A 25877-nucleotide genomic window follows, 5' to 3' on the forward strand; every position below is an offset into this window, starting at 1 on the left:
GCCGCCAGCGCGCGGTCGACGTCGACGAGCCGCGGCGGCGGTCGCTGGCGCGGCAGGAGGAGCGATTCCGGCCCGCTACCGGCGGCGGCGGCGGCGGCGGCGGCGGTGGTGGTGGTGGTGAGGACGGGCCACTGCAGGAAATCGTAGACGTCGTCACAGACAACCAGGGCGTCGTGCTCGCGCGCCAGGCGGACGAGGCCCTGGCGCCGGCGCAGGCTCATGGTCTTGCCCGAGGGGTTGGCGCTGGTGGGGACGGCGTAGATGATGTGGCGGTAGGCCTTCCTTTCCGGGAGCAGGTTCTTGAAGACCTGGTAGCCGTGGCGGAGAAGTAAAGAGGGGGTCGGTCGGTCAGTCGCCGCCAACCAAAACCACATCTGATGTCTGGATGCCGGGCTCGGACAAACCACTCACAGGCTCCGCCGGCTCGTCCGACCCAAACGACCTGAGCCCCCGCTCGAGCCACTCCAGATCGATGCCCTCGTCGTCCTCGGGCACGGCCCTGAGCCGGCCCTTGAACCCGGCGTCCTCGAAGACGGGGTTCGACAGGTGGTAGCAGGGCGCGACGGCCCACACGGCGCGCGTGTAGGCCGGGTCCGTGAAGGAGCCCAGGATGCAGGCCAGGTTCTGGCTGGCGCCGCCCGTGACGCAGATGCGCGCCGCGTCCGGGGCCGCGGCCCCGCCGCCGCCGTCCGGGTGGTAGTAGGCGTCCAGGAATGCGGCCAGCTCCTCGCGCAGTGGCTGGAAGCCCGGGTCTGGCGCGTACTGCAGGCCCGGCACGAACACGGCCGGGTCCGCGAGCGCCCGGTCCGCCGCCGCCTTGAGCAGGTCCGCCGGCAGCTGCCGCGGCGCCGGCCACCCCCTGATCAGGTTGATGAGCGGCTTTTCTGCCGCCGCCGACATTGTCTTGGTGGTGGGGCCCGGGACCGCACGGGTGAAGCTGGGACGATGCCGAGTCAAGGCGAGGAACTTGGTATTGCGTGACGGGACCTGAAGGGGACGAGGACGGCTGCTGCTTATTCTTATGGCCGTTCGCAGGTGCATGAACCTCTCCAGACTTGACAAGGTATGTGTGGTGTTAGCTAGGTAGGTTGTGTAAGCCCAGATACCCGACAGCCGCTTAATTGATTTCTCTTCTTGGCGCCCGGGAGTAGCAAAAAGTCACCGCGAACTCGGGCCTCGACCCCGTCATCAATGCCGACGTCGGAGTATCTTATAGCGGGGTCTGTTCACGTCATCCCGGCGACTCTCTCGCAATCCAGCCTTGGTGCAGGTATTATTCTATAAACAAAGCACCTTCTACATTGGCCTCGACTGCGGGCAGCATTAAACAAAAAGAAAACAACAAGACTGAAAATAACCATTCCGCAGCAAGACCAGCCAATCACACAACCAAGAACCTGTCTGAGGCATTCTCACGACGCCAAACGCCACGCCTGTGCCGACGCTACCCGTGACGGCGCGTCACGTCTTTCCAAACCTCAATATTACCGATTTCGGTCCAATTTCAGGACGGCAGCATAAGCTGCTGGCACATAAAAAGGAACCATGGATGCTTCTCGAGAAGGCCCTTCTGATACACTGACAATTGCTGTGGGTATTGGACAAAAAGAAGGTTACTCAAATCTTGTAAGGCTCCGCAGGCGCCTTGAAGATCAGATGAGGCTTCCGCTTGGCCAAATCCAAGATGGTTGCGGCGAAGACCCCGTTGGCCCCTGTTGGTTGATTCTTGATCAGTACATATGTTTATAAAGCCTGATCCTGGGTTATAGAACAGCCCCAGGAAGGAGGGGAAAACGCCAGTGTATCTCTTACATGCAAACCAACTCCTGGTGTAGGAAGTTATAAAGTTTACGTCGATACTTTCATGCACAAGGCCGAGTTTGGCCGAATTGAGGACATAGTCTAGGCACTCCAGAATCTCCGCGTCATCCTCTGACGTCCGCGCCTGATTTAGGAGACTCATTGGCCAGGCGTTCATCAGTCCGATGTGCGGGCCTGTGATGCAGAGAAACCAGTCAGTTCCATGGCACACTTCGCAGCAATACCGGGAGACCCAAGAATATATGTATACAAGGGGGGAAAACATACCTCCAATACCCCGAAAGTCCCTTCCTTTCAGATAATATGGGTTCGAGTTCTTTGCGAGTATCATCCTGCGCGTGTTCTGGTACGTCTCGTCGTCGCGTGGAACGAAGCCCATGAGCGGCAGGGCCAGGAGCGATGGGTAGTTGGCATCATCCATCATTATGGTGGAGCCGTAGCCGTCGACCTCGTATGCGAACACATTGCCAAATTCGCGGTGTTTAACGACTCCATACTCCCAAATGCCGTCCGTGATAGTCTTACTCCAGCGCTCCATATCTTTCACCAGCGAGTCCTGGCGTGAGCCACCAGCTTTGAGCATGTCCGCTGTCCGGCGCAGCTCGACCGCCATCATGGCGTTGGCGGGGATGAAGAAACCAAGAATGGTGGCGTCATCGCTGGGGCGGAAGGCGGAGCGCACGAGGCCGGTGCCGTTACGGAGCGGATTGCCTACCCCGGCCAAGTTGAGCGTCTCAGTGCCCGTGTTTGTGTTGCGCTGGAATGTGTACTCGGTGTGGCGGTAGCGGCCGTTCTTGTCAAAGGTGCCCATGGACTGCTCCTCGAGCACACGCAGCAGGGTCTCGACAGCAAGCAGCCAGCGGGCGTTGACGAACGCAGACGACCCCGTAGCCTTAAAGAATTCGTTGCCGAGGGCGAGGAAATGGGCGAGACTGTCAAGTTCGTACTTGCACTCAAAGACGAATTCTGGGTTGTAGGCAGGATGCACCGTATCTTGCTGCCCATTGTAAGACCGCGGAAGCTCGGTGGCGATAGGGGGCGGCTGGAAGGCGTTGCAGTAGGGGCTCTCGATGACATACTCGGCCTGGGTGTTGATAGCGCCCAAGATCAGCGTGCGCAGGGCCGGGTCCTTGCGTGCGAGGGGCTGGTAAGGAGATAGCTGGTTCGTGCTGTCACGCAGCCACTCTGCCACGATGTCGCCCGTGATTATGAAGGACTGAGGGCCCTCCCACGCGTTCTCCTGGTTTGAGCCGCGGCTCCCATATAACCCCCCAGTGCCGTCATCGTATGTTATCTGTTTCGTCGTGCCGTCCGTGTGAAACTTGACTGTCGTGTCTGTCGTCGAGGGAAAGGCGTTCTCGAACAGGCGGGCCAGGTCCGGATCCTTCATGCGCGACGTCACGTCCTCAATGACCTGCTCAATGGCGTCTGAGCGAAAGGTACGGCAACGCGGGTCCGGCCGCTGGTAGGGGAGCTCGAGGGGCCCGGTGCTGAGGGGTTTGCTGCGGTGGTGAGAGGGATCAGGAGACTGCGTAAGGATGAGATTAGGATGCTAGAGCGACGAGCGTCAGGACTCACTGCCTGTATGTTGAATATGTTCTGTAGTCCGGACAAGCATCCATGTCAAACACGCCTATGGGCTCCTGCTGAGCATACTGCGAGGCTCCAATATGCGGCAGCAGCAGCACCGCCGAAGCCGCGGAAAGGATGGCCAATCTTGGAGGCATGGCTGGCGGCGCGGGGGTTAGATCCGAGGGTCGATCCTAGCTGGCAAAATCCAGGGCAAGGCAAGCAGTCGGGCGAGTCGCGAAGGGCGAGTGAAAAGAACAAATTGGAGGGGGCCTCAAAGCGTGACCATGATGGGTATACAAAACACAGCAGAGAGAAACCCTAATCGAGACGGCCACAATTGAGTCCAGCTGGTGAGCTGGAGGTGAAGTTGGCAAGTGTCAGTTAAAGGCTGCGCTCGCGAAATGGGTGCCGTGGCAGGAGGCAGGTTCGACCTCGGTGCTCCTGCGCCGCCACACGATGCCCTTGCTTGGCGGCGACACAGCTGACCTCATTCTGCGCGGGGGAGCTGCGATTTGAACCTGCGGGGAATTTAACATTATCATGGCAGGGGTCCCCGACAGGGGGCGCTGCAGCCGTTTCTAGGGCTTAATTCGCCGGTCCGGCCCAATCTGGCATCCTAGCCATCACATCTACAGGGGACTCGATTGGGTTTCCCAAGTTTTGCTGCACGTCGCTGCTGTGAGTGATGATGGGAGCATTCGACCGCGCCGGTGATTGTAGATCAATACTAGCCCGTCGAGCTATGTGCTGGTTGGACCTTGCCCGACATCAAAAGGATCGATAACGGTGTCTGTTTTATTGCAGTCATACAAGTTATCACGGGGTTTATGCTATTTGACAGCGAGTGTGGCGCCAAGACAAACAAAGAAAAGACAAGAGTGGCGGAAAGCGCGTTGACATTTCCACAATAAATTCGGGCCAGATCATGCCTTCTTCGAAAAGAACGACATGATGTTTCCCTGACCCTTCGGCGCCGCCTTCTTGGGCTTGGCCGCAGTCGCAGGTGCTGCCGGCTTTGCCGACGACGTGGCCTTTGGCGGAGCCTCGTCTTCCGAGAACGACTCCCACCCGGGTTCGTTGATCGTGACTGGATGCGGGAATTAGTCGGGGAAGAACTCGGGCTTTGCTGTCCTCTGACTGGAAACAAAAGGTCGCGCTGAGACCTGGGGCAGCACTCACCGAGGTAGCCTTGATCATCCATGATCTGTTTTTTCTTCATCACCCGCCTCCGTCCGCGCCTCCGCCCGTCTCCGGTGCTAGCCGAGACGACCTCGGCCGGCTCCTCCGGCTTGGGCTCCGGCGCAGGAGCCTCTTCCTCTGGCTCCTCCATTGGCGTGTCGTCTCTCTCATCCTCATCCTCCCCCTCCCCCTCCTCTTCCTCTGCCGCCTTGTCGGCGGCGTCTTCCTCCTCCATCATGCGCTTAAGCGCCTCCTCCCGCTCCTTCCGGTTGTTATTTCCACTGTCAGGCGCCTGCTTGGGTGCCGGAAGCGCTTCGCCATCGTCTTCGCCGTCATCTGACATGGCGCTCGACTCGGCCACTGGTGCCGCCGGTTTAGCCTTAGGCTTAGCAGCGCCTGCTTTGGCGAATGCTTGCATGATTCCAGAGCTGCCCCGCTTGAGCGAGGGCGCAGGCTTCTTGTCGGAAGGGGTGGCGGTGGCGGCGGCCGAAGAGGACGGAGTCTGCGATGACTTGGAGTCCTCCTTGGCAACCCGCGCAAAGGGGCCGGAAGCGGGTGGTGCCTTCGCCTTGGGCTCGTCTTTCGCCGCCTCCTTGGCCGCCGCGGACGCCGCAGGTCTTGCAGGCATGACATTTTTATTTATTCCAGCCGGACCCGCTGCCGCTGGCATGGGGATGGGCGCAGCCCCCTTTCGCTCCCTGCGCCGCGCATGGGGATTAGAGATGGCGCCGTACTTCAGGCTGACCTCCAGTGAGTCCTCGCTCGCAGACATATCAAGAACTTGGCGGCATGATTCTGACAGCATCTGCGGGTCCTGTATGAATGTGTTTGTCAGCATGATTCAAATAGCCGGATCATGGTATTTTACCACAGTTTGTGGAGCTCACTTTGGTCGGGTTCGGCCCGATACTGTAAACATGGATCGAGGAGACATGATCGTACAACGCGAGACAGTCTTTTCCGCAAATTCAAAAATCAGTCCCATACGAATTACCGGTTGTGAATGCTGAAAACGTACCGCTGAGGTCCTCTTCCTTGGCAATAGAGAGAGTGTATGTGGGCACGTGCTCCGACGGCTCCTCTGCCATCTCAACGTCCCCATCGTCCGCCTGGGTCGGCTGCTCAGCGGCCCGCTTGACGCCGTACATCAGGTACGTGGCATGGACAGAACCTGACTTGCGATCATTCTGCGATTTGTGGAACTCATAGAGCATTCTGAGCACGCGACGACGGTAAGTACAGGGGCCTAAAATCGCTCCTTTTCGCGGTTGAAACGTACTGCTTGGACACATTGACATGTATACCGAGTGCTCTACTGAGGTAGCGGTATGTTACCTAGAAACCAGCCAGCTAGCCGTTAGCCATTTTATGGAGGCCAGGTCAGCCGCAGGGCTTTCGATTGACAAACCACCTGGTCCTCGGCCAAGATTTTCTCGCCGAGAAATCGCTTGTAATCACCTGTGCTGGCCATGATCGCTGTAGTTTCCGCTTTGTGGAAATAAGCAAGATGATTGAGGCTCGAGGCCGAACAAGGAGTGGGTGGCGGTGGGATGTTCAGGCACGGCAAATGAACCAAAGTCGCGATCCGACAAGACGGGGCCGGCAAACGCGCTATCACGTGTCGCGGGGCGGTTTATCAACCCTAACCCGTGAGCAATCTCAGGGGCGCCAGCCCAGGAGTCATCGCCATCTCAACCTCCCTCCTCCAGCCGTGCGAGTGAGAGTGGTAAAACATGTTAGCGAAACTCGAAATGTATGGTTAAGTTATATTTCCGATTCCAACTTTTAGTTATCATCTTGCATATATTTCCCCTAATACTCCGTACATTTCATCCTGTGCTTTATCAAAGCGGTTAAAGTTGGAGTTGTTGCGCCTTGCGCCTTATTAGGTCCCTATAACCTGCACGGGTTTCGAGTGGTTCTTGGTGAGCTTTTATATCACTCGGATATCATCATTGCCTGTTGGCTGTAGTCACTATGAGTTCCTACGGAGCGAACTGTCAAGTAAATTCCCTAGCTAATTTCCGAACATCCTTCCAACTATCACCCTATTTCATACATTCCAGACGCTAAAGGATCCCTGAACCAGGCCGTGGAAACCACCGTACCCGGTCCCGAACAAAACGTAGTCGCCGACAGCAGCCATTCCTCCCCTGAACACGGCATCCATCTCGATTTGCCGCAATATGTTTCCCGTGTTCTTGTCCAGGGGTGTCAGGTAGCCTGGCCCGATAGGATCGAGTCTCTCTCCCCTCGCCCCGGTTGTCCCTGTCAGAACGACATCGTTGACGACTGTCGGGGCGACGAAGCTGTCATGGTTATCCGGGGCCGGCGTCAGCCACAGAATACGTCCGTCCTTGAGACTGGCCGCGCCAAATGCGCTGTTGGAGATGACCTGGCCATCGGGCATTGTGAACGGTTTACGGTCCGAGTTGGTGTTTGTGAAGTAAACCGCCTTGTCGTCCACCGCCACACCCCACGTCAGACCTCCTTCGAGGCCGCCAGGGCCCGTCTGAATTGCCCAGGCCACGGTTCCCGTCTGCGCATAAAGCGCGTACAGCTTGCCGCTCTTCTGGCCAGCCACTATGATGTCTTGGCCGGCCGGCGTCTCCGGGCTCCCGGGGACGAACGTCGGCGCCATGCCAAAGTCGGCGTCCGGTCCGGGCGTCTCCGGGCACGTGCCTGGAGCCGCCGCAAAGCCTTCGAAGCAGCCGGCGTTCCAAGCGTCCAGTTGGCCCAGCTGCTTAGCCCAGTTGACCCTGCCCGTCTCGAGATCGACGGCCATGATGGAGTCCTGGTAAGTCTCTATGGGCAGGCAGGGGTCGCGACCGACAAGCCCCTGCTCGATTATGCTGATGTTGGCGGTCTGCCTGACGCAGTCAACGAAGTCTGGGGGAATGTTGTAAAGGTTGCCGCTCCCAAAGAAGACCTGCTTTCGGATAGGGTCGATCGACGGCTGGCTGCCCCAGACGGCGGCGCCACCCAGGTCGGCGTTTGCGGGTGACGTGTGAGGGAGCGTCTGGACGCCCCATTCATGTCGGAGCCTCCCCCCTACCAGGGAGACGGCGTTGAGGGAGCCCACAAAGGAGCAGCAGGCGCCCACCGACGGTACCACAGACTCGGTACTCGACACGCCAGCATAAAGCCGCCCGCCGTAGAACGTTTGCGACTGGGTCAGGATGGCATATGGGTTGGTGTCGAGCTGGATGCTATCTATCAACCTCCCCGAGCTGCGGTCGATAGCAAGCACCAAAGCGTGCGCGAGAGTACCAATGAAGAGGACGTCGCCATCCTTGTCGAGCGCCGGCGTGGTCCGTGACACCATTGGCTTGGCGTATTCGATGGGCACAGGACCGAAGTCCTCAATGATGCGTGTGACATTGATACTCCAGACCTCAGAGCACGCTTGGTAATCAAGGGCAACCAAAAGGCCGGTGAAGGTCGGATAGTAGGCAACACCTCCCGTGACCAGCGGTGCCGCGCTCTGCCCTGCGCCAGAATACGGCACAGAACACACCTTGGTGAGATTGGCGATATTTTTGGTGCTCACCACTGCGTCGGAGGCTGCCCATCGATTGTTGTAAGGCCCCGCGCCCCATCCCAGCCAGTTGCCCCCAGCTGGAGGCTGTGGGCCGGGAATATCGTTGCCACAACCCTCAGAGCTGGCCAGCGCTGAAACCTGCTGCCCAACATTGCCGCGATGGACCAGATTCGTTGCCAACCCGGCGGCTCTCACAGCAAAAGCCTTGAAGCCCGGCATCTCGTAGTCTCGGCAACGTAACCTAGCCCGGCAGCACTCGGAGGGAAACGATTGTATCAACTGAACTTTCGACCGATGTTAGTCTAGATAGCTTCTGGTTGCGCCTGTGTAAACTACCTTCCAAGGTCACAGAGGATCGCTTTCACATAGCTTGCCCAATAAGAAGCGAGATGTTGAGCTCAGGTGGACTTACAGGCGAGCTAAATGCTATCCAGGTCAGACCAACGCCTTATTGACCATAGGGCACCTTAGACTCAGGCTTTTTGAGTGGAAGCAGACGACGTAGAATCGACCGGACTATATATCACCATGAAATTGGCGCTGAGACAAGCCCGAAACACAGGCATGGACTCATGTCCACACCGTTTGCACATGTAAGTGGGAGGCTCACGATTGCCTTGAGGTACTCGATCGATGTCCTTTTTGGGAAGCATTAATCAATCCCCTCCCCCCTCCTGAACTGGTCTCGATATCACCTGCAAGCTGACCTCATTTAGCCGTCAGTCTCAACGCCGGTTCGTCACGAATACGGATAGCTACCTCCTGTGTTACATCCAAGCATCGGGGTGGCACGGCAAGGCCTGCCAAGGAAGGACATCCGGTCGGACAGGAAGCAGCGCCGAATTCGCCGTCAAGAAGCTGGCAACCCCGCATCTTGTGATGCATATCACTTGCCTCCTGCGGAAGCCGGTGAGACGGGCGCTCGGGTAGGCCCAAGGAAGAAGGTATGATCATAGGTCGCGGGAGTTGGATCGGTCCGATATCACTTTTTGGGGACTCCGGCGTGGCACTTACTTGGCTTTCCCCACACTAACTTGATTTGATATGCAGAGGCTTCGTCGTGTAAGCTAGTGAGTGAATGGAGAGCGGCTGTTAGTCGAGTCCGTTCTTGGACAGCCTGCTATTGTCATGGCCCTGGTTCCAGGCAGCTTGTTATCACCCGACCACGAGTTCAGCATTGGCAATTATTTACACCTTGTTCCTCGAAAACAACGACCTCTGCCTGCTCGAATCGCGTGACATGCTGGCGCCGTGGTCCGCGTTTTATAGTGCGAATGTAGATGTTTCCAAATGCTTCATTCATTTGCGAGAAAGAATCCCTTAGTAATCAATTACCCCTAGGTACCTACCTGGGTATTGCTCATTTACCAAGGATGGGATCTGTTCAGGAGACAGGCTTGGCGAAGGAGCAGGGCCGCCAACAAAACTGCTCGGTTGGCAACCCGCTGCCGAGAAGTTTCAATGCTGCTCCTTTCAGTGACTTCGTATTGCATTCTTTATACACACAGCCAATAATCAATTGAAGGCCATGTCGTTCCCTAACATCGAGCGCGCAGAGCCTACGGGCCGTTGCGCCTTCAGCCTTTTCAACCAGGTGCCACAAGCCAACCGCCCAGGAGATACTCGCCGCCGGTTCTGGACGCGATGGATCCCCGAATTTGTCTCGTCGGGCTCCAGCTGCACCAAATGCGAGAGCCACGAATGCTGGGGCTACACCATGGTGCGAACCAGCCACCACGATGACGCCAAGTTCGCCCGTGCCGTTGAGGCCGTCCGGCGACCGGCTCTTGTCCTAATCGAGCTCGACCGTGATGAGGGAGGCGGTGAAGATGACAGCCAGGTCGACGAGACGATCTGCGTCGAGATCACGACGGACCAGCCTATAGTCCGCGAGCGGCTCCAGGACCCCTACCGGGCCATGGTGCGGCGCGCGGCCGAGGCGGCCAGCCGCCGCGGGGGCGCGGTGTACTCACGACTGGGTGGTCACGCAAGAGCTGGCACGTCGCTACCACAGCCCGGTCGTCGAGGACAGAGACGCCCTCGAGGGCGCCGACGTCGCAGTCGCGTGGATACTATCGCTCTGCGCAGGGGGAGCGCGAGAGTGACCTGCGCGGGCTCTGTTTTGTGCTGATGGACCGCGAGACCATCGACCACCTGGCCGCGGCCCCGACCGAGGGCGATATGGCTTTGATGACGTGGGCGGAGCGGGCCCGGGTCGCGTGGGATCACTGGATCAAGGTGGTGTCGACAACGCCCGAGTACGATGAGGAGGGAAACGAGGCCGACGCGGTCTGGGATTATTTCCTTGCCCGCAGGCGGATCCGGGTGCTGGATTTCGTCGACGTCTTCCTGTAGCAGCAGCACGTCGACATCAGCGAGGTGGGTGTCAAGGCGTATGACCGTGAGCGCTTATTGGAGTGCGGAGAACGTGAGTGGGAGTTGTGCGAAAATCACGAGTGCGAGATTATCACCGTGCCGTGGCTGGAGGAGCTGTGCGGAATGACGATCAGGTGGTGATGGTGCCACGGGTTTCTCGCTCGTTACGATTATGTGATCAAAGCTATGTGCCCAAGGCTTGCGATGTGGACGAGATGAGGCCATCTTCAACGGACGAGCGGGCGGGCTCGGGAGGAGAAGCTATTGCAAAAAAAAATTTAAGCGAGCCCAAGCATGGATCCTTCATATGCAACCTAAACATTTCATCAGTTCGGAGACTCTCGGAGTTATCCCCCAAAACTGCTCGTTCAAGTCGGCCGTCAATGGCACCGCCCTAGATGGCCGTCAACCCCTCGAGCAGCCCACCCTCGCTGGGGTGCCACTCGGCGGCGCACCGAGCGCAGGGCGCGGTGGGCTGTGCAGGCCTTGAGCCTGGCCACGGCGTCGTTGATGAAGAATATGAGGATCCTGACGGGCCTCTCCCTTGGTGATGCGGAAGGTACGGGCCTTGGCCAAAATCTCAAGATCTCGTTCATTCTCCTCAAGTGCGTCGAGTTGCCTTTTGGATTTAGTTCCTACAAATGCCTGCTAGAGCGCGCTGTCACATGATCATGAGCTCTCCTTCACCAATCAACCACGCTCATTCCCCAGTTGTGGGGCTTCTCGTCGTTACCCATGCAAACCACTTTGAATCCGACGCGAATGGAAGGAACTTGCGAGCGCGTTGAGCTCCTGGAGACTCGACCGGGGCCGAAGGAAGGGCTTTGGTTCCTGCCACAACCTTCGCATATTTGCTTCTCGTCGTCTTGATTTAAACCCACTCAGAGCTTTCTAACAGAGCAGACGGGACTCCCCGCTCGCCAGCACACCCAAACGTGACACTAGCCGACATCCCCGCGCACGCTGACTTCGGACAACGCCATGGATTCCGACGTGCCGGATTCGACCGACTGGCTCGGCACCCCTCTCGCCGGCCTGATGCAGGTCGAGCAGGCTTTCAGGTGCCACGTTTGCAAGGACCTTTACGATTCGCCCATGATCACCTCTTGCTCCCACACCTTCTGCTCCCTGTGCATCCGGCGCTCGCTTAGCGTCGACGGCAAGTGCCCGCTCTGCCGGGCAAACGACCAAGAGAACAAGCTGCGGGGAAACTGGGCTCTTCGCGAGGCCGTCGATGCCTTCACCAAGACCAGGGCTGCCCTGCTCCAAGTCGCCCGCGCCCCGCCACCCGCTCCTGCCTCGCCCAAGCGCAAGGCTGAAGACGACATCGAGGATGACGAAGCGGCGGACCGGAAGAAGCCTAGGATGTCTACGAGGCGGAGCAAAACAAGGGCGGCCGAGGCCACTGCGGCGATGATGAGGGAGGAGGTGGACGTGATCGAAATCAGCGACGTGGAGAATGCGGACTATGTTCCAGGTTCGTAATTGAGTCCTACACCTGCCCATTGGGTTGTGGGATTCTATTTTACTGACTTGGTATATGCAGACGACGGCTTGGTGGCTTGCCCGATATGCTGGACGCGCATGAAACCGATGCAGGTAGACAAGCACATCGACACGTCTTGTCCGGGGGTTCCGCCAGAAAACCCGACGTCCACCAAAGCTCCAGCCGCGGCCCCAAGTAGCAGCAGTAGAAGCTCGGCTCCGTTTGGCGCAGCAGCAACACAGCAGCTTGCAAAACCGCCACCCGAACGCCTCCCTTTTCTTAACTATTCGATATTGACCGACCAAGCGCTGCGCAAAAAGCTCTCGGCCCTCGGGGTCTCGCCCTCGGGCAACCGGCAGCTGCTCGAGCGGCGCCATAAGGAGTGGGTGACGCTGTGGAACGCCAACTGCGACTCACTGCGGCCAAAAAGGAAAGGAGAGCTGCTGCAGGACCTGGCAGTGTGGGAGCGGACCATCGGCGCCCCCGCACCATCGCGCTCCTCGGCCATGGGCGCCCAGATCAAGGACAAGGATTTCGACGGCGGAGCCTGGGCCAACAAGCATGTGTCCTCATACAAGGACCTGATTGCCAACGCACGGCGAACCAGGTCCAAGACCAAGGAGATAGCCTCTGCAGGCGACCAGGCCCAGGAAAGTTCAGCTTCAAATCCCGAACCTCCAACAACCGGCGTGGAGCAGCAGCCATCAAGTTGCGGTCAGGGAACACTGCGGGCAATAGATGGCGACAAGGCTGAGCAGACGATTACATTACCTGTACAACCACAAGGCGACTTGTATCATGCCGGCACCTCCCTGGATGGTTGTGATAGCGGGCTGGTCATAGTTGGGGGACAGCCTCCACAATTGAAATCTGTACATGATGGGAATATTCAGGGTGTCTAACCGAGGCTAACTGGAATCATTCTCATAAAAAACACATTTGCTCCAAATAGCAACCCCAAACTCCGTACCCCATGTCACATAGGCACATCTCTGAACAACAATGTCGGAAAGCAATCCGCAAAAAATAGATCCGACATAATTAGAGACGCGAACGTCTTTGCTGGAGCCGGAAGCTCACAAATCAGTGTGAATGGCCATTATTTAGTAGGCTGTGCAAGGAGCGGCTCCTCCAGTGAGAGCCTCCGGATGCCCTCGACGGCGGCTTCTCTGTCGGCCGACCCTGGTCTGGCTGCGTCCGGTTGCTCCTTTTCGGCAGTCGGCTCCTTGGCGCTCCCAATGGCCTCGAGTTGACGCTGGACCTCCTCGGCCTCCTTGGCTTCCTCGGCCTCCTTCTTGGCCCGCTCCTTCTCCTCCTCCTTCCGCTTCTCCTCACCCTCGAGCGCCGCCAGCTCCTCGTCGATCTCGTCCTCGTCCACGGGGGAGGCCGACTCGGCCAGGATGGTGCCGACCTCGTCGACGGCGTCCATCTGCTCGCGCAGGCGGTCGACGACGTCCCCGACGGCGTCGGCGCCGCCGACCTTGCTGTTGAGGCCCTTGAGGGCCTCGGTGCTCGTGGCCATGACCTTGACGAGCTGGGCCTGGTCCGACGCCTGCTCGATGCGGGCCGCGACCTCCTCGAGCTGCGAGAGCGTGGCGAAGCGCGTGCGCAGCGACGACTCGGCAATCTTGCGCGACTTGAGCGCCGCCAGCGCCGCCACGCGGTTGCCCCTGGCCACGGCGTCCTTGGCCGTGGCGTTCAGCTCGTCGACACGCCGGTTAAGGATGGCGGTCTGGTGGGTTAGGTATTCGGTCAGCTCTTTGAGCTGCGCGACCGCCGCGTCCTCGGACGTGATCTCGTCGCTACTAGTGCCAGTGCCGGCGTCGTCTTTGAGTTTGACGACCTTCCCATCGCATGCGACGAGTCCCTTGTCCCTTGACAGGAAGGCCAGAAGAACGTCGGCGTCCGCCGCAGAGAGCTTCCCCGACGGGAGGAGCTCGGCCTGGAATGTCTTGAGGAAGTGCGGCTTTGACCAAGTGCGCTCGAACCTCGAGCTCGCGTCCTCCGTCTTGTCCGCAAAGCTCTTAGCCGCGGCCTCGACGTTGGACAGGACGACAAGACGCGTCTTTGGCAGCTTGTCTGACACGCCGCCGCCGCTCAGCCCGGTCGCCGCGCCGACCTGCCTGGCGCCCCATGACAGGACCGTCCAGGGCACCGACGCCAAGGAGAAGGACGAGGCGGGGCGGGCGAGTATGCTCTGCTTGGCGGCGAGGTACTGGGGCAGGGGGATGAGGTCGCCGGCGGCGATGGCCTCGTTGACGGCGACGCCGAGGGCGAGGGGCCGGCCGTACTGCCTGCTCTCGAGGGCGCGGAGAAGGCTGTCGTCGGTGGTCAGGATGAGGGAGTCGGGCGGGCCGGTGGAGGAGGAGGACGGGGCCAGGCCGGAGCGGGCGATGACGGCTAGGGCGCGGCGCCAGGCCGACACGTTGGCGGAATATCCGTCCGGGTTGGTGGCCCGCTGGCCGCGGAAGTCGGAGTAGAGGGCTGGCAGTCGGGCCCTAAAGGTGGTAGCGATGACGTCGTTAGTTGTGGGGGCTGAGATGCCGGCAGCTGGCAAACAAGATGAAAATTTGACGAGTGTCGGATCTCAGCGGTGCTCATGGCATGCAGTTCCACCACTTACTTCCGGAATCCATCGGCGTTTTCGGTGAGGAACCCGACGAGGTCGCCCATGACCGCGGTCGAGAGCGGAGTTGAAGGCGGCTTCGCAGGCGGAGTTGGCGGAGTTGGCGTTGCAGTTGCACGTGCAAGGGGGTAACCGCCTCACAGACTCGAGGAACAGTGGGGGAATATTATAGGCAAAAAATCGATGAAAGCAAGTCAGTTGCGGTTATTGCCCTCTGAAATGCGTATTGCGTGGAGCGGCTCACATAGCCTGACCAGGCGAATGCGTTCGGCCAGCTGGTCAAGTCGGTGCTTCGGTCAATGTTTACATGCACTCGGATCGTCAGGTGCGACGCGGGTTGGCGGTCGCCAGAAGTTCTTATCTAATCCCTCCAACCCTAACCCGACATACTAGACAGCCCTCACCCCTGTTTCCCGTCTTTGTTGAAGCCTCCTTTGAGATGGGTCTTTTTGTTTTGGGATTTCGCATGATTTCCCGGCCACCAGCTCTTGACCACAGCTCATTTGGCTTGGGTAGTGACAAGAATCAGAAGCCGAGTGAAGAAATGAAAGGAGGTTTTGTTTTGGGCACGAACGGCATCGGCTCAAGTAATTCTAGCCAAATATAACCAGTAACCTCCATCAGGATGCAAGCATGGCAAGTCCATTGTCAAACCGACGATCATTGGATTCTGCATTTCGATTTCGGACGCTCACTTGCTCCAAGACATAGCATGACGACGTGTCACAGTGACCATCCCATAACAAAGTTGTTGCAGACCAAAGAATCCCACACCCACGGCCGGAGATTGTGTCCCAGCGCGCAAATAAGATGTGCGTCTCGACAATGCTAATTAGAACCCCCTTACCAAAACTTACCGTATCGCGCTTTGCCATCTTGGCGCCTTTTTTCATCATGGGAGTTTTGCTTTGCTACTTTCTTTCTATCAATTACATTCCTGCTTCGTGCTTTCAGTGTCCTATAATCATTCATAGATCCTGGGCATATCAACCACCTGCAGGTTTGGGCTGTGCTAACTAGCCTGGCTACGCAGTTTATCTGTGCCGGAGTCCTCCAGCCCGGAGTCCCGACGGAACAGCGAAAGGCCGAAGATGCGCGATAGGGTGAGATGCCTCCGCGGGCGGCTTACATAGCTGCCCGCCCGCCCACTGCCACGATTTTGTGCCCTCCAGCTTACATATCGCTCGGAAAGCCCACCCGAACACGCCTTATTTTTCTCGTCGGCTGGCTGAATACCGGAACTGCCGTGGAACCTCGACGACTGAATAGGGACACCTCTACCTGGATTCTACCTTATCTTACACGCGATGCGTTTTCTTTGCCTCCATGGTCACGGCACCAGTGCCTCGATATTCAAGTCACAAACGGTGGCCTTCAGGAACAAACTAGACAGCTCGTACCAGTTCGAGTTTGTCGACGCTCCCTTCCGCTGCTCGCCGGCACCAGGAGTCGACGTCTTCTTCGACAGCGGGAATTACACCTGGTGGCCCCAAGCCACACCCCAGGCCATCCGTGCGGCCCACCTCTGGCTGGACGACTACATCGCCGAGCATGGCCCGTACGACGGTGTCCTGGGCTTTTCCCAGGGCTGCTCGCTAGTCGGCAGCTACCTCTTGTACCACGCAAAGGAGAACCCTGGTGCTCCGCTGCCGTTCGACGTCGCCATTTTCATATGCGGAGGCATGCCCTTCTCTGCGCTCGAGGACCTCGGACTGCCCGTCTCCCAGAGGGCGCACGACATCAGCGACCTCACGTCACAGATGCTCAAGAACAAGGCTGCAGAGCTCAAGATATGGGCCGCCAACATCGACAAGATCAAGCCCGGGGTCGGCCTGTGGGACAACACGAAGGGTCTCCTGCACGACCCCAAGAAAAAGCCGAACCCTACCGACGTGTTCGGCCTCGACTACACAGCCTTCCCCCAGAACATACGCATAAACATTCCCACGGTCCACATCTCGGGAGGCAAGGACCCGAGGTGGCCTGCGAGTATGCAGCTCGCATTCTTCTGCAACAACAGGCTGATGTACGACCATGGAGGCGGCCACGATGTGCCGAGGTCGACCGAGGTCTCCCTGAATATAGCGCAGCTGGTCAGGGATGTATGCGAGAATGCCCAGCGAGTGAGGGCCTGAAGGGTGTTCCCGACATGCAGAAACCTCGGGAGCGGGATGCATCGTTTCTATTGTTTCCCGTCACCGTCCATTCATCTGCTCCCAACAGTTATACGACATATTTCTTTAATCTAAACCCTATACGGCGGCCCTGGGGAAGGCTGACTCTTGTGCAACGCCCTCCTCCTCTTCCACTGTGCCACCGTCGGAACCCAGCTAGCTCGGTGCAACCTATTTTTACTCTCCCGAGCTCCTTTGCATCCCAGCTGGAAACCCGCCTCCCCTCTCTCTTCCGACGAACTCCGCTAAGCTGACATGTTCTCCCGAGCGGAAATAAAGCCAAGCAGCGCGGGGCGACCCTCTCGGCTCTGATGGCGGTCAGAGCCCACGACGGCTCGGGTGCTAGTGCTTGGGCGGCAGTGCGACCGCGTCAGGGCGTGGGCGCACCGCCGATCCTAGCGCGGCTAACCATCTCCGTGCTAGAGGGCAATGTCGTGCCTGGCTAACTCGATCCAGCCGAGCGTGTTTTCCCCCTCACCCATCACCCTCGCCTGCCCTCTACCTAGTGCACGACGGCAACGGGCGGCGGAGACCACGGCTAGTCTCGACACACGGATGGCCAAGCCACCTGGTATTGCCACAACTCTCGCTGGCGAACTGGCTGCCCTTGGGGCGGTTTCAGACCCGAGAGGGCCCGTTGATTGCCAAAGGGGGCCATGGGAACCCTCGGACACTGGCGCCCTCGTCTGTCCATGCGGGTTCGCCATTGGCGTTGTGGCCCCAATCATACGAGATAGATGCATGCTCCAATTCTGGAAGCAGCCGATGTATGGCGTGTGTCGACTAGAGTACTGAAACTGGTCATATATAAAGATGCGCCAGCCTGAGTCCTTGCAATGTCAGACCTTTTCTGTCGGTATCCCCCACTGAGCAACTGTCTCATTGCCGTCTTTTTTTTTACACTCCCTAGGCAGCTAGGTGATCATTCGTTTTGAGTCTTTGACTCTAGTCCTTCGTTGTCCCCGACCTTGTTCGGCCGCGCACTCTTTCTCTCTGGGGTTACTGCTTGTTTGCACAATACCCAACACTCTTTGATATCCCTCACTCTAACTCAAGCCATGGATCTAATCAAGGTCATCCTTGGCTTAGGCCTCGGAAAGACTGTTGTTGAGGCTGCCTGCTCTAAGAATGTTGTCATGGACGATTTCTCGAAGTGGAATTCGCGCACCAACAGCCTCAACTCCTACACCAGTGGTAGGTCTCCGTCCCCTACGCCATCAAATCGCGAGCTAGCCATGTGATTTGGACTTTACTAACAAAGGCGAATGTGTGCAGATGACAATACCATGTTGTCGACCTCTGCCGCCGGAGGGCTCCTCACCTTCACCCCCAAGGCCAACTCGTACTTCTACGAGTCGTTCGACTGCCGCAAGACGACCGCCGATGGCTACAACGCCATCTCTTTCACCGCACAGGCCCCGGCGGCCGGCTCGAGCCTGACGATGGAGATCCAGCACCAGTCGACCTGCGCCAACGCGGCTGGAGGCTACAAGAGCACCTTCACGGCCGTCACCGGGCTGTCCACGTCGGCCCAGACCGTGACGGTCCCCCTGAGCTCCTTCAGCGGCGCGCGCCTCGACTTTGTGACGGCCTTCTCCTGGTCTGGCTTCTCGGTCCAGGGCAAGCAGTGGAAGATTGGGAACATCCAGTTCGTATGCTCGGCCGTCAGTGGCTCCCAGTCGACGTCGGCTGGCTCGACCTCTCGGAGCACCTCGCCGGCCTCGTCGCTCCCGGGCTCAACTACACGCGTGTCTACTACTACCTCGTCTACGCCAACCACTAATGCGCCCTCGACCCTGATTTCGTCGACGATCCCTGCCCAGCCATCCGCCTCGGGGACTTGCAAGAACCTCGTGATTGACGATTGGGAGTCGCAGTCTCGCCTGACGTTCCTGTACTACAACGCCATGCTGAAGGCCACGAGCGACGAGGGCAGCATGAAGAGCATTATCGTTTCGGCCTCCAACACGGTCACCCTGACGCCCAAGGACACATCCTCGTACTTCTACAGCCAGCTGGGCTGCACCAACGCCCAGAATGTGTACGGCGGCATCTCCTTCAGAATCAACGCTCCCAAAAACGCCAAGTTCGCCATTCAGCTGGCCTCCACCTCTACCTGCGGTGGCAAGGAAGACAAGTTCTCGTACAAGTCCACGGCCGATCTCAGCTGGATATTCGACGGAACCACCAAGCTTTATAGCTTCCCGTTCTCCAAGTTTCCCGACGTCGACATGGCCAAGCTGAACTCAATCTTCTTCACCGAGCTCTCAGGCGCCGTCACTTTTGGCCCCATGTCGTTCTATTGCGGAGGCACCGTCTCGGAGTTCATCCCGTCCTCGTCGCCCCCGCCGTCCGGGCCTACCCCGACCGTGCCGGCGCCGGCGGGACCGACCTCGGCCAAGCTCGTGATCGACGACTTTTCGAACAGGAACCAGAACTCTCTCGGGAACTGGCACGGCGCCGACGACGGCATGGGGCTGACGTGGGGTACGCGCAAGCTGACCATCAAGTCCACGGACCCTGACTATTCCTTTTACACCAACATCGCGGCGACTTGCCGCGACATGACCAGCTTCGAGGGCGGCTACCTCCACATCGCGTACTCGGGCAGTAACAAGTTCACCGTGGCGCTGCAGCAGCACAACCAGCAGTGCAACGAGAACATCGCGCCCTTCCCCGAGACGTGGGACTCGATCGAGGCGGCGCGGTACGCGTCGGCGAGCGACATCTACGTCCCGCTCACGCACTTCCACATCGAGCGCACGCGCGTCATCGGCGTGGCCATCAAGGGCTTCTACTCGGCCGAGCCCGTGGAGCTAACCAAGATCGAGATCGTCGACAAGGTGCCCTCGGGCTTCACCGTCCCGGCCAAGCTGCCGTCGGGCAACCTCGTCTTCGCGTGCAAGCGGCCCAACTCGTTCGCCTTCGCCATCGACGACGGCGTGCCGGCGCTGGCGCAGCAGGTCATGGACATCATCCGCGAGGAGAACATCAAGGTCACCTTCTTCACCGTCGGCGCGCCGCTCGAGGACGCGTCGACGAACCTGAGCGCCATCTACCGCGACATGATGGGCCGCGGCCACCAGCTGGCGCTGCACTCGTACACGCACCCCAAGATGGAAGGGCTGCCCGACTACGACGCCATCGACTGGGAGTACAACCGCGACATCGAGGCCGTCCGCGCCCAGCTCGACGGCCTGCACACGTCCTACTTCCGCCCGCCCTTTGGCAACGAGGGTGCCCGCATGCGCCAGCGGCTCGCGGCCACCACGGGCGACAGCTCGCCCTACATCGTCAACTGGAGCGTCGACGTCGAGGACTGGCTCTGGGCCGAGGGCCCCACGCCCGAGAAGCAGCTCGACGCCTTCAAGCGCGACGTCAACAAGGGCGGGAACCTCGTCGTGCTGCACTACCTGTACCCCAGCACCGTGTCGTACCTCCGCCAGTTCATCCAGACCGCCAAGGCGACGGGCAAGCAGCTGATGCGCGTCGACCAGTGCATGATGGACCCCAACGCGCCGCCTTTGTAATCTCGGGCGGTGGAATATTTAATGTAATTAGAGGGGGAGAATGAATGAAGGGTGTTCTGGTAGGGAATTGATGTAGTGGGGCATGCCATTGGGGTGTATGTGTGTGCCAATAATGTCAGGGTTGGGAGTTCTCGTTTGGCTGAACAACGCTTCTATCAAGACCACAGCAATTTAGATGGCCAACGGCACGCGAACCGGAGGAGATTACAATTACACTAAGCAAAAGGCTTCTTCACCGGGAGGCTCAGTAATCGATGCAAGAGAAAAGCTGGAAGCTGGCAGCAGGCTCCCAACCCGTAAAGTCTTGGCGTGGACCAAAGTAGAAATCGAGAGGAAGAAAAAGGCAAGAAACGGCGAAAGGCTCGGCGAGACGGCGATCACCCAAAAAATGACCAATTCCAAATCCCATTCCCCGCACCGCTTCCTTATCATGGGTTAATAACCTAAAAGTTCACATTGAGGTGTTTGCTCAGTCAGCGACACTGAGGGGTCGTTTATTTCGTCTTGGTGCCGAGCTCGGTGGCGTCAACCGGCGGCCAATCACTCTCGCGACATTCATCATCCGGGGGCGGCATGAGGAAAGGCTTGGGGTCGAGATGCATGGTCCCTAGGCCGCATGGGCTGCAGTCACTCGTGGTATCGCTCCCGGATAGGGAGGGTTGGGATTTTTTTCGGCGAGGGAGGGCCGTGATATGTTCAGCAGCAGGAGCTAAAAGTGCTTCTATCTAAGAATACCCTCGCTTCTGCTCGCATCTGTATAATAAGAGTATCCCCAAATCTGGCCATCTATAGGATGGAGGAGGTTCAAGGGAGGATAGAGGAAACTCGGGCTAGACATCACATCCACCCACCACTCAAGATACCGAATAGACCATGCCTCTCCCAACCGACGAGAAGGTCCTCGAGACCAGCAATGGCCTCCTCTCGACCTTTAAGGGGATATTTGGTCCTCATCCCGGATTCCGTCCAGGTAAGAAAGGGAATGGCGCGAGACACGGGCGTTCATGAGTGGTGGACAGCCTCAATTTGACGGGGCGCGTGTTGACAACCAACCTACGACAACACAAAGCCCACGCCAAAGGCCGCCTCCTAAAAGGCACATTCACCCCCACGGCAGCCGCGGGCGCCCTCTCCAAGGCGCAGCACTTCACCTCGCCCTCGACCCCAGCCCTAGCGCGCTTCTCGAGCGGCACGGGTCTCCCTCAGCTCCCGGACGACAACGCCAACGGCAACCCGCGCGGCCTGGCCGTGCGCTTCGAGCTGGCGTCGCAGCCGCGTCGGGTGCACACCGACATCATCGCGCACAGCGTCCCGCTGTTCCCTGGCGTCACGGGCGAGGACGCCCTGGCCTTCTTCCGGTCGCTCGCCGACGGGTCCGTGGGCGACTACGTGGCGTCGCATCCGGTCGCGCGCCGCTTCGTCGAGGCGCCCAAGCCCTTCCCCGAGAGCTTCGCTACCGACGCCTACTACGCCATTCACGCCTACAAGCTGGTTGCCACCGACGGCAAGGGGACGTTTGTCAGGTACCGCTGGGTGCCCATCGCCGGGGTGAAGCACATCACCCCAGTGGAGGCCACGGCCCGGGGTGGGGGTTACCTGTTCGAGGGCCTGCCCGGCTTGCTCGAGAAGGGGCCTATCTCCTTCAAGCTCGTCGCCCAGGTGGCGGCGGAGGGGGATGTTACAGATGACAGCTCGCAGCTCTGGCCGGAAGACAGGGAGCTGGTCGAGCTGGGGACACTGAGCCTGGACGCCGAGGTGCCCCAGGACGAAGACGCGGCCCAGCAGAAGACGGTCATCTTCGATCCGATCCCTCGCGTTGAGGGCGTTGAGCCGTCTGCTGACCCGCTGCTCGACGTGCGAGCTGCGCTGTACCTCATTAGTGGCCGCGAGCGACGGGCTGCTTGAAGCGCTGAGCTGAATGGGGGAACTCTGTCCGCATAGCTGCAACTTTCTGTACGTAGCGTAGGAACCTACCCTAGTTGGCCCCTGCCATGTCTGTAGCGTTCTAGCCATCTCGGCGACTGGCCATTATGAATCGGTCAGCAATAAGGGCCTATTATCATGACGTCTACCCAAGTTCGATTCGATGCGTCGAGACCCCAAAAGCCGCGTTTGCCTCGATAGCCGGCCGCGCTTTGTATCATGCACCGGCTCAAAGCTGACGTGGCAGGCACCATGTCCAACAGACGGGGGGTCTCAGCTGCAGATTCCGGGAGCTGAGATGCCGCTGCGGTCTGACAGCATCGGGCATAGGCGTTCAGCAAGAGAAGAGTGATGATAGCAGTGCGACACAGCTGCCTGAGCTGCCTGCTTCGAGAGCGTCACTGGGCGCCAATATTTGTTTGCCGTGTGGTCGCCCCAGCGGCTGGAGCCCAAGGCTGCATGCCCAAATCAGGGTGGAGGTGACACGTTCCCGTCGGACAGCGTTTTTAATGACCGATTCTAGCATCACGCCTTGAGAATCCGCCTAATGGATATGGCGAGATGGATCGTCGATGCCAAGGCTAGGGGTATCACAGCTCTTCTAGACTTCCCCAACCCCTAAATGAAGTAATGTCTCGGCAAGCTCGGCTGGGACACAAATAGCGCACTTAGGTTGCATCCCAAGAAGCTAAAGGTGTACTTGAGGATCCGGAACTCCAGGTACGCTCCTGCGAATGGCCTGTGCCAGCTGGGAAACTTCACAGCCACATACAGGGCCAGATTCAAAATCGTCAGAGGGTGCAATGGTGTTGACGTAAGAGAGGCGGTGGACATGGTAGCCCGCAGAAAAAGGCATCAGTGTGCAATGAGGAACCGAAAACTCACGGACTCAAGCTAACAGCCACTTGACCATACGGTCGGTAGTTGTGGGAGCCCAGCCGAGGATGTACGTTAGGGGTCTAAGACAGGGCGGTGTGTGGTCAAACCAGTCTGGCTGGCACGAGTGGGTGACTTGGGGGAGACGGACGATGATTCGAGGGAGAGGACCGTTGGGAAGAGCAGCAGCCAAGACATTCGAAGGAAATCCCTCCTCCTGGAGGGCGGAAGAGATGGGGGGTGGGCGGGATCGTCGTGGCCAACGCGCGGGGCTGGGCGCCTGGGACGGCTGGCGGATGGTGTTGTGGTGGCCCAGCGTGGTGAAGCAGTGTGAAGCAGCTCCAAGAAGTCTAGGCCATGACATCATCGAATGGCAGTGCCAGACCCCCGGTCCCTGCGTTTGACGGGCGCGGTTCCATTCCCGACGAAACGAGCGATCCACAATATATTCGGTTACCTCCTGAGCGGGCCAATGGCGGAGATGTCCACACCAGCGATCGGCATACAATGACGCTATTCCCGCCAGGCCTCCACTGAAGCTTGTTTGCTGAGGCTTTTTGCCAGCGACACTTTCTGCCGTCTCCTGCGCAAGCCGCAGGACAGACGGACAGACGGGCTGAGCTCGCACCACGCTACCTCAGGGTCTACGAGAAAGGCGGTTAGTATGCATGCACCTTATCGGGCTGACGCTGCGCTGGGTTTCGATGTTTTATGTTTTAAACATGGCGTGCTATCTGGCTAGGTCGGACGGAACCATGCCACCCCCTCTGACAAAAACAGCTTATATCCCTCCTCAGCTCCTTTTCTCGCCCCCGCCTTCGCCCTCACCTTTAATTTCAACACATCCTCGGCATCCAACACACCATTACAGTTCTGGAAGGATTTCGCGTACCTTGCTGATCTTCGCCAAGTATTGCCAATATTCGGTTCACACCACATCGTTACCTGTATCTCTTTCTATCACGTCCCACCCATCCCATCGCTGTCTGTGGCCGACGCGCAGACGCAGCGTCTGGTGGCGCAAGAAACCACCACAGCAACACTACATACAACACACAAAAGAACTTTGGAATATGGGGAGCCGCAGGCATTCTGTCTCAGGTGACCATCACCACCGACACCACCGGTCCCACCCAGACGACTATGGCTACGACCGCGATAATGCACATGCCTCTCGCGATGAGGGCTCCCCTCGACACAGGCATCGGTATGAGGACCATGATTCGGGCGCATACGCGCCGAGAAGGGCTGCAGGTCGTCTCACCCGGACGAGTTCCACCCGTCGGCACTCGCCCGACAGCAGGCACCACCAAGATGGAGGAACAAGGGGCCGGCGCCACCATGACGACGATGACTACTACGACCCCAGGGACAGATACTATCTCTCTGGCGAGGAGAGTGACGGCTGGAGGTCCAGATCGCAACCGCGGCCTAGCGCACACCACACGAGGGAGGGCGACGACTACTTTGGCAGCCAGCATCGCCGGTCCCAGTCTCGGAGAGAGCCATCGAGGCGCTCGTCTCCACGGAGGTCGAGCCACAGCCGCCATCACCGCCACGACGACGACAAGGATCGCGATAGTCACCAAGAGCCGCGTGGCAGGCGCGGAGCACCGCCCATGCCTCGCCGCCAGTCGAGTTCCGCGCCGCCTCCGTCAAGCCGCAAGTACCCGCCTTCTTCGTCGCACAACCGACACAGCCGGCACGGGGGCTCCTCCTCGGCGTCAAAGTACCCGCCCAACTCGGCCGACAACCGGAAGAGGACCAGAAGCATGAGCTTTGGCGGAGGCAGCAAGCACAAGGACAAGAACGCAGACGGTGGCCGCAGGAGGAGCGGCAGCAGAAGCGGCGACGGTGGCGCCTTTGGGGATATCCCGTGGTCGGCGGCGGTCCGATGCGCCGTCGAGGCCGGAACCATGGCGGCACTGAAAGCCAAGGACCACCCCGGTCAATGGATCGGCACCAAGGGGGCCCAGGTGGCCACCGCAGCCGTCGGAGCCGCCCTCGTTGACGGGTTCATCGCCAACAGGAACCCCGGCATCAGGGGCGGCAAAAGGCACGCGGTCCTGCGCCAGGTCACCAACGCGGCCCTGAGCAACCTAGTCATGAACCCTGTGGGCAAGACCGCCGAGGAGAAGAAGCCGCAGATGCACGACGCCGGCAGAAACTTTGCTCGCCACATGGGATCTCCTATCCACCGCCACAGGCGCTAATGGTGTTTTTTTTTCTGTCGCATATTTCCTTTTTCTTGGTTTTATCTTATTGCGACTGCGATGGGTTTCACGAGGATGATATCATGGCTTTGATGACAAGAGCTTATGAGGAGTTTCAACCTTTATTTGATGTTGGAGAATAGCATATATCACCCTGCAAGGGGACAAAAAAGCAGCACTCTGGAGTTTTCTTTGGTTTACAAGCCGTATACGAGCTCTCCCCAAAGCGCTTTACTTTGCGGTTCGTGTCCGGTTTGGAGAGGCAAATGGTAGAGGCTGAAAGGCACGTTTCGATAGATCATAGAGGCGCATTCGCGACGGTCTGAATGATACTATGTGCCCTACCAAAGATGGGCCGTGCAGAAAGCACTGTTCCTTGCGAGGCAGGGGTGTTGATGGGACCTCTTAGATGCTGGACTAAGCTTCGACAGCAACCTGACAGCGCTCGAGCAGGTCTGGGCAGTCATCGTCGCTCACCTATTCCTTGCCAGAACGAATCGGGAAGATGCTATTTAGGAACAAAAAAGCTTGGTCCTTTACCCAAGCCACGGACAGCCTTA

The 25877-nt window shown here is 58.8% G+C and overlaps 12 protein-coding genes across 12 annotated transcripts in view; 7 read left to right on the plus strand and 5 right to left on the minus strand.

Moving 5' to 3' along the window:
• The window catches only part of GGTG_02972 (hypothetical protein), a gene marked incomplete at both ends in the record, with an annotated part of 2447 nt that extends 1547 nt beyond the window's left edge, over nt 1-900 (minus strand). The window contains 2 exons of the mRNA XM_009220750.1: nt 21-308; nt 412-900. Coding sequence (XP_009219014.1) covers nt 21-308; nt 412-900 — 777 coding nt within the window. The remainder of the gene's footprint in view (nt 1-20; nt 309-411) is intronic.
• A 339-nt stretch (nt 901-1239) lies between these two features.
• GGTG_02973 (hypothetical protein) lies at nt 1240-3924 on the minus strand. Its single transcript, XM_009220751.1, has 4 exons — nt 3400-3924; nt 2089-3323; nt 1813-1995; nt 1240-1712 (listed from the first exon to the last, which is right to left on the minus strand). The coding sequence occupies exons 1-4, from the start codon at nt 3546-3548 to the stop codon at nt 1618-1620; spliced, it is 1662 nt and encodes a 553-aa protein (XP_009219015.1). The 5' UTR covers nt 3549-3924; the 3' UTR covers nt 1240-1617.
• A 230-nt stretch (nt 3925-4154) lies between these two features.
• Nucleotides 4155-6102, minus strand: GGTG_02974 (hypothetical protein). The gene is made up of 6 exons (XM_009220752.1): nt 5981-6102; nt 5852-5907; nt 5591-5787; nt 5460-5527; nt 4573-5386; nt 4155-4480 (listed from the first exon to the last, which is right to left on the minus strand). Exons 1-6 carry the CDS (start codon nt 6041-6043, stop codon nt 4317-4319), a joined length of 1362 nt encoding a protein of 453 aa, XP_009219016.1. The 5' UTR covers nt 6044-6102; the 3' UTR covers nt 4155-4316.
• A 411-nt stretch (nt 6103-6513) lies between these two features.
• On the minus strand, nt 6514-8354 carry GGTG_02975 (hypothetical protein). The gene has a single exon (XM_009220753.1). The coding sequence runs from the start codon at nt 8330-8332 to the stop codon at nt 6626-6628; it is 1707 nt and encodes a 568-aa protein (XP_009219017.1). The 5' UTR covers nt 8333-8354; the 3' UTR covers nt 6514-6625.
• A 1246-nt stretch (nt 8355-9600) lies between these two features.
• On the plus strand, nt 9601-10626 carry GGTG_02976 (hypothetical protein). Its single transcript, XM_009220754.1, has 2 exons — nt 9601-10034; nt 10106-10626. The coding sequence occupies exons 1-2, from the start codon at nt 9642-9644 to the stop codon at nt 10466-10468; spliced, it is 756 nt and encodes a 251-aa protein (XP_009219018.1). The 5' UTR covers nt 9601-9641; the 3' UTR covers nt 10469-10626.
• Nucleotides 10627-10821: 195 nt separating this feature from the next.
• GGTG_02977 (hypothetical protein) lies at nt 10822-11040 on the plus strand (the record flags this gene model as incomplete). Its single annotated transcript, XM_009220755.1, has 1 exon — nt 10822-11040. Exon 1 carries the CDS (start codon nt 10888-10890, stop codon nt 11038-11040), a length of 153 nt encoding a protein of 50 aa, XP_009219019.1. The 5' UTR covers nt 10822-10887.
• Nucleotides 11041-11229: 189 nt separating this feature from the next.
• GGTG_02978 (DNA repair protein rad18) lies at nt 11230-13051 on the plus strand. Its single transcript, XM_009220756.1, has 2 exons — nt 11230-11966; nt 12036-13051. Exons 1-2 carry the CDS (start codon nt 11471-11473, stop codon nt 12875-12877), a joined length of 1338 nt encoding a protein of 445 aa, XP_009219020.1. The 5' UTR covers nt 11230-11470; the 3' UTR covers nt 12878-13051.
• On the minus strand, nt 12726-14909 carry GGTG_02979 (SNF7 family protein). Its single transcript, XM_009220757.1, has 2 exons — nt 14599-14909; nt 12726-14473 (listed from the first exon to the last, which is right to left on the minus strand). Exons 1-2 carry the CDS (start codon nt 14646-14648, stop codon nt 13075-13077), a joined length of 1449 nt encoding a protein of 482 aa, XP_009219021.1. The 5' UTR covers nt 14649-14909; the 3' UTR covers nt 12726-13074.
• An 874-nt stretch (nt 14910-15783) lies between these two features.
• On the plus strand, nt 15784-17135 carry GGTG_02980 (hypothetical protein). Its single transcript, XM_009220758.1, has one exon. It carries the CDS (start codon nt 15909-15911, stop codon nt 16734-16736), a length of 828 nt encoding a protein of 275 aa, XP_009219022.1. The 5' UTR covers nt 15784-15908; the 3' UTR covers nt 16737-17135.
• Nucleotides 17136-17720: 585 nt separating this feature from the next.
• GGTG_02981 (glycosyl hydrolase) lies at nt 17721-20305 on the plus strand (the record flags this gene model as incomplete). The annotated part of the gene is made up of 2 exons (XM_009220759.1): nt 17721-17969; nt 18051-20305. Exons 1-2 carry the CDS (start codon nt 17834-17836, stop codon nt 20303-20305), a joined length of 2391 nt encoding a protein of 796 aa, XP_009219023.1. The 5' UTR covers nt 17721-17833.
• Nucleotides 20306-20765: 460 nt separating this feature from the next.
• On the plus strand, nt 20766-22481 carry GGTG_02982 (hypothetical protein). Its single transcript, XM_009220760.1, has 2 exons — nt 20766-21275; nt 21375-22481. Exons 1-2 carry the CDS (start codon nt 21179-21181, stop codon nt 22208-22210), a joined length of 933 nt encoding a protein of 310 aa, XP_009219024.1. The 5' UTR covers nt 20766-21178; the 3' UTR covers nt 22211-22481.
• Nucleotides 22482-23563: 1082 nt separating this feature from the next.
• GGTG_02983 (hypothetical protein) lies at nt 23564-25722 on the plus strand. The gene has a single exon (XM_009220761.1). The coding sequence runs from the start codon at nt 23773-23775 to the stop codon at nt 25315-25317; it is 1545 nt and encodes a 514-aa protein (XP_009219025.1). The 5' UTR covers nt 23564-23772; the 3' UTR covers nt 25318-25722.
• Nucleotides 25723-25877: the final 155 nt, after the last annotated feature.

Source organism: Gaeumannomyces tritici (assembly GCF_000145635.1).
Source record: "Gaeumannomyces tritici R3-111a-1 unplaced genomic scaffold supercont2.2, whole genome shotgun sequence".
Lineage (NCBI taxonomy): Eukaryota > Fungi > Ascomycota > Sordariomycetes > Magnaporthales > Magnaporthaceae > Gaeumannomyces > Gaeumannomyces tritici.